General features: G+C 47.9%; 1 protein-coding gene across 1 annotated transcript; it reads left to right on the top strand.

Annotated features, from left to right (window-relative positions):
* Positions 1-4,947: 4,947 nt before the first annotated feature.
* Positions 4,948-6,039, top strand: LOC133446529 (trace amine-associated receptor 13c-like). The gene is made up of 2 exons (XM_061724573.1): positions 4,948-5,120; positions 5,232-6,039. Exons 1-2 carry the CDS (start codon positions 4,948-4,950, stop codon positions 6,037-6,039), a joined length of 981 nt encoding a protein of 326 aa, XP_061580557.1.
* Positions 6,040-6,254: the final 215 nt, after the last annotated feature.

The raw sequence follows: 6,254 nt of genomic DNA, 5'->3' as shown, positions 1-6,254 counted from the left end.
AGTGGGTGGACTGAAAACAATAACATTACATTGCACTAAACATGAGCGTATGCTTCTCTTTTGATTTTATGCATCGACTGCTTTGATATATAATAATAATAATAATAATGACTTGGATTTATATAGCACCCTTCTAGGCACCCAGAGCGCTTTACAGAAATCATTATTCATTCATACACATTCTCTCCGGTGATGGTAAGCTACATTGTAGCCTAACGGCCCCTCCGACCACCACCAACATTCATACACATTCACACACATTCACACGGGGCATGGTGGGTAAGGTGTCTTGCCCAAGGACACTACGACAGCAAACTGGGACAGAGCGGGATTCGAGCTGACCTTCCGATCATTGGACGACCCGCTCTACCACCTGAGCTACTGCCGCCCCGGCGTATATCCTACTCAAAATTGTTATATTTAGTTAAAGATGTTTGAAGCTCAATCATATTCTAACTCTGTTTATCAGAAATGCAGACGTGAGACACTGAACTTTAGACACATTAAAAATCCAAATGTTTATCATTTGTATATTTGAGAGAAACATGTCACACTCAGGCTCAGGGCTCACTGATGAATCCACAGTGATTTATTTCTGCTGTAAAGCTGCTTTTATTATCTAAAGACAATAAAGAAGACATATAGTGCACATATGTGTGTAAGTGTTTTGTGTATTATGTCAGCTTCCAAAAGATGCTTCAGATTTCCAGCAGAGGGCCCTGTCACCCTATAGTCCTTGATGTGGCACTGTACACATAAAGGTTTGACACAACAGCAATAAGAACAAATACAAAGGGTAGATGTATATCTGTTTTAGGAGTAAAACTGTGGAACTCATTAGATAACGACCTTAAACTAGCAAATTCAAAAAAGCATACAATATATTATTCAAAGCAAAGGTAATGAGAGCTTCTCTCGGATCCCGGGGGAGGCGGGGGACATCGAGTCCGAGTGGACCATGTTCTCTGCCTCCATTGTCAACGCGGTGGCTCGAAGCTGTGGACGAAAGGTCTCCGGTGCCTGTCGGGGCGGCAATCCTAGAACCCGGTGGTGGACACCGGAAGTACAGGATGCCGTCAGACTGAAGAAGGAGTCCTACCGGGCTATGTTGGCCGGTGGGACTCCTGACGCAGTAGATAGGTACCGGCAGGCCAAGCGGGCCGCGGCTTGGGCAGTCTTGGAGGCAAAAACCCGGGTCTGGGAGGAGTTCAGGGAGACCATGGAGGAAGACTTTCGGTCGGCCTCGAGGAAATTCTGGAGGACCGTTCGGCGCCTCAGAAGGGGGAAGCAGTACTCTGTCGGCACTGTTTACGGTGTGGGTGGGGAGCTGTTGACCTCGACTGGGGACATTGTCGGACGGTGGAAGGAATACTTCGAGGATCTCCTTAACCTGACTGACATGCCTTCCACTGAGGAAGCAGAGGGTTGGGGCTCGGAGGCGTGCTCATCCATCACCCAAGCCGAGGTCACCGAGGTGGTTCGTAAGCTCCTCGGTGGCCGGGCACCGGGGGTGGATGAGATTCGCCCTGAGTACCTCAAGTCTCTGGATGTCGTAGGGCTGTCTTGGTTGACACGCCTCTGCGACATTGCATGGAGGAAGGGGACAGTACCGCTGGGGTGGCAAACCGGGGTGGTGGTCCCTCTCTTTAAAAAGGGGGACCGGAGAGTGTCTTCCAACTACAGGGGGATCACACTTCTCAGCCTCCCGGGGAAAGTCTACGCCAGGGTACTGGAGAGGAGATTACGGCCGATAGTCGAACCTCGGATTCAGGAGGAACAATGCGGTTTTCGTCCCGGTCGTGGAACACTGGACCAGCTCTATACCCTCCGCAGGGTGCTCGAGGGTTCATGGGAATTTGCCCAACCAGTCTACATGTGTTTTGTGGATCTGGAGAAGGCATTTGACCGTGTCCCTCGTGCCATTCTGTGGGGGGTGCTGAGTGAGTATGGAGTCCGGGGCCCTCTACTAAGGGCTGTCCGGTCTCTGTATGATCGAAGCAGGAGTCTGGTTCGCATTGCCGGCAGTAAGTCAGACTTGTTCCCAGTGCATGTTGGACTCCGGCAGGGCTGCCCTTTGTCACCGGTCCTGTTCATAATTTTTATGGACAGGATTTCTAGGCGCAGCCAGGGGCCGGAGGGGATCCGGTTTGGGAACCACAGGATTTCGTCTCTGCTTTTTGCGGATGACATTGTCCTGTTGGCTTCATCGGACCGGGACCTTCAGCATGTGCTGGGGCGGTTTGCGGCCGAGTGCGACGCGGCAGGGATGAGAATCAGCACCTCCAAGACCGAGGCCATGGTTCTCCACCGGGAAAGGGTGGCGTGCCTTCTCCGGGTGGATGGAGAAGTCCTGCCTCAGGAGGAGGAGTTCAAGTATCTCGGGGTCTTGTTCACGAGTGAGGGAACGATGGAGCGGGAGATTGACAGACGGATCGGTGCAGCGTCCGCAGTTATGCGGTCGATGTACCTACCTACGCACCTACCTATGGTCATGAACTTTGGGTAGTGACCGAAAGGACAAGATCGCGGATAAAAGCGGCCGAGATGAGTTTCCTCTGCAGGGTGGCTGGACGCTCCCTTAGAGATAGGGTGAGGAGTTCGGTCACCTGGGAGGAGCTCGGAGTCGAGCCGCTACTCGTTCACATTTAGAGGAGTCAGCTGAGGTGGCTTGGGCATCTGTATTGGATGCCTCCTGGACACCTCCCTAGGGAGGTGTTCCAGGCATGTCCAACCGGGAGGAGACCCCGGGGAAGACCCAGGACACACTGGAGAGACTATGTCTCTTGGCTGGCCTGGGAACGCCTCGGACTCCCCTCGGAGGAAGTGTCTGGAGTGAGGGAAGTCTGGGAATCCCTACTGAGGCTGCTGCCCCCACGGATAAGCGGCGGACGATGGATGGATGGATGGATGGATGGATGGATGGATGGATGGATGGATGGATGGATGGATGTATAAAACAGTAGATATGGTGAAGCTTGGAAGTCCAACTAAACTTAGTTCTGCTGTCACTTAATATGCTGCAGGCCGTTAATGAACAGCTGCTAGAAGATGTCAGACTCTTCAGACGCTGTTTGAAGAGTCTGACATCATAAGGGACAAAAATGGTTGCTATGTAATCATTCAAGGGAAACTGTTCAATAGGCCGGTGGTGCTGGCAAACATTTATGCCCCCAATTGGGATGATGTTGACCTATTCAAGAAACTTTTTTCACTTTTACCGGGTCTGGATTTACATGATCAATTTTTTTTGTCTGTATATATATTAATGGTTAATACAAAGTTTGGTAAAACCTAAAGCATATAAATGCGTTTTAATATATAATCTAATCTATAATGATTTTTTTTAATATACATATATTTTTTTTTTAAATAATTAATATAAACATGTATGTGAGGGGTGTGGTCGGGGGGGGGGGGGGGGGGGGGGGCACACAACGGGCACACAAGCCTTTGAAATCTGCAAGAGAGAAAACAAACAAACAAACAAACAGAAACGGGAACAGTCAGCGAGACAAACAGCAACCTTTCCAGGTCCCTGAGACTGGATCAAAGCTAGGCTACTGCTATTATCTGTCCCCCAAAACTGTGGGGTGAGTATGTAGGTGAGTGGGCAGGTGTGTATGTCTGTGTAACTGTGTGTGTGCAAAGCGAAAACAAGGTTTTACCTGAACTGCAACTATAGTGGAGGAGGGAGGGTATAACCCCGCTACCCGAGAGACCAGAAGCCGACAAGGAAGAAACCCAAACCCAGGCCACCCGCAACCCCACGGAGGACCAGAAGAGGGCAGGAGGAAACCCCCACCGGCAAGCCCTGCCCCCTCCCCGCAGGCGACAGAGGGAAGCCCCGGGCAGGGCCCCCATGACCACGGACCGGCATCCGCCCCGACGAAAAGGGGAACCTCACAGCCAAAGGCGTGCCCAGCTGCAAGGGCAGCGAGGGGAAGCGGAGACGGGCACGGAGTGCGAGAACCCCCCGACAAGGAGCCAACCGGATAAGCCCAGCAGCAAAGAGCCCCAAACCCAAGCTTAGACAATGGACACCCATTCATCCATCCATCCATCCATTTTCTATACCCGTTTTATCCGTTACCGGGTCACAGGGGTCTGTTGGAACTTATTCCAAATAATAAATAATAATAACATTTTTTTTTTTGCAGATGGATGCCCAAAGTTTGGTGCATCTTCCATCGCAGGACACCCTTACACACATACACTCACTGACACCACTCCCATCTCCCTCCGGAGGCCCGGCACCACCGGGCAGCCCCCCAACCCTCCCCCAGGCAGCACGGCTAGCCCATACCTGGGTCCGGCCACTATGCCCCCCCCGCCCCAGGATTTACATGATCTAATACTGGGGGGAGATTTCAACTGTGTTTTGGATCCGAAGCAGGACTTAGCAAATCGGCGCAGTGCATTAATAGTTTTTGTTCAAGCCTATGGAGTCAATGACCACTGGAGGTTTAAGTATCCAACATCCAAGCAGTTCTCTTCTCTCCGGTCCATCAGACTTACACCAGGATTGATTATTTATTGATAGACCAAAAATTAAAACTCATGATTATTCAATTCCCTTAATTTTTGGTTTATTTAGTTTGTATTACTTGTATTTCATTTTCCTTTGTCTCGGGTAGTGAGTACTACTGTGTGTGTTTAATGTGAAAATCAATAAAAATATTTGAATAATAATAATAATTCAGATGCTGGTATGCCACGGTAACGATGTGTAACTACATTAAAGATTTACATATTCCTAATTTAGAAACCTGTATTGTGAGTTAGAAATGATACCAGGTTTTAGTGATTAACAGGGAAGAAGGTTGATGAATGTCCCACCCTACTGCATTGAGAAAAAACCCCAGAAAGGCGAGGGGAGGGCCCGCAGACGTGTATAAAAGGCTCCATTGCAGAGAGTTGCAGTGAGCAGCAGCTTCTCTCCCTGTGTTGATGGATGTTCTGGAAGAGGTGGAGCTCTGCTTCCCACAACTCTTCAACTCCTCCTGCAAGAGACCAAAGCATCCTCGTTATGAGGTCATCTTGAGATACATTTTACTGTCATCCATCTCTCTGCTCACTGTGACTCTCAACCTGCTGGTCATCATCTCCATCTTACACTTCAAGTATGGCAGAATTATTGTATGAATTAACCGAATACTTTATTCTTTTATTGTAATCTGTAAATGTCACAAATCAGAATTTCCCTGACAGTTTGTGTGCTTTTGTTCTTCTAGGCAGCTTCACACTCCCACCAACCTCATTATCCTCTCTCTGGCCGTCTCAGACGTCTTTGTTGGTCTTCTCATGTTGTTCCCAATTCTTCTCATCAGCTGCTTGTTCTTCAGTGCCATCGTCTGTGTTCTGTACCAGATTTTCACATATATTATTACTTGGGCTTCACTTGGAAACATGGTGCTTATATCAGTCGATCGCTATGTGGCTGTTTGTTATCCTCTGCAGTATTCCACTAAAATCACTCAGAAAAGAGTTCGAGTGTGTGTTTGTCTGTGTTGGAGCTTCTCTGTCCCCTTCACATGTCTGGTGTTAAAGGATAACCTTCAACAACCAGGCAGGTTTATTTCCTGCTCAGGCGAGTGTGTGTTTGTCACTGATTACATTATGGGATATATAGACCTGTTCTTGAGTTTTCTCTGCCCTGTCCATATCATTATAGTTCTGTATCTGAGAGTGTTTATAGTAGCAGTGTCTCAGGCTCGGTCCATGCGTTCTCGTGTCGCAGCAGTTCAGACCGCAGTGAGAGTGACTGTTCAGAAATATGAACTGAAAGCAGCCAAAACTCTCGGAGTTGTTGTTCTTGTGTTTTTGATGTGTCTCTGCCCCTATTTCATTTTTTTCTTAACAGCCAGTGATACTGTGGCCAATTCTTCCTCTGCTACATTTGTGGTTGTTCTGTTCTACTTTAACTCCTGCTTGAACCCTATGATCTATGCCTTTTTCTACCCCTGGTTTAGAAAATGTTTAAAATACATAGTTACACTGAGGATACTGCAACCTGGCTCCAGTGGGGCCAACATATTATAGAGTGTGTGGACTGAAAATAATAACATTACATTGCACTAAACATGAGCGTATGCTTCTCTTTTGATTTTATGCATCGACATCGATAGTTTACCAGACGAAATAAAAGATAGTAAAAGTGTTGTCCAGTTGAAAAAAAAGTTTAAATGGTGCACTTTTGAAAAGTATAAAATGTTATAGTTTATTACTTTATTTTTTTTTTCTCGTTCAGTTAATAG

This window comes from Cololabis saira, chromosome 6 (genome assembly GCF_033807715.1).
Source record: "Cololabis saira isolate AMF1-May2022 chromosome 6, fColSai1.1, whole genome shotgun sequence".
NCBI lineage: Eukaryota > Metazoa > Chordata > Actinopteri > Beloniformes > Belonidae > Cololabis > Cololabis saira.
The sequence above is the reverse complement of the archived record's forward strand: the minus strand, read 5'-3'. Positions and strand labels throughout refer to the sequence as shown.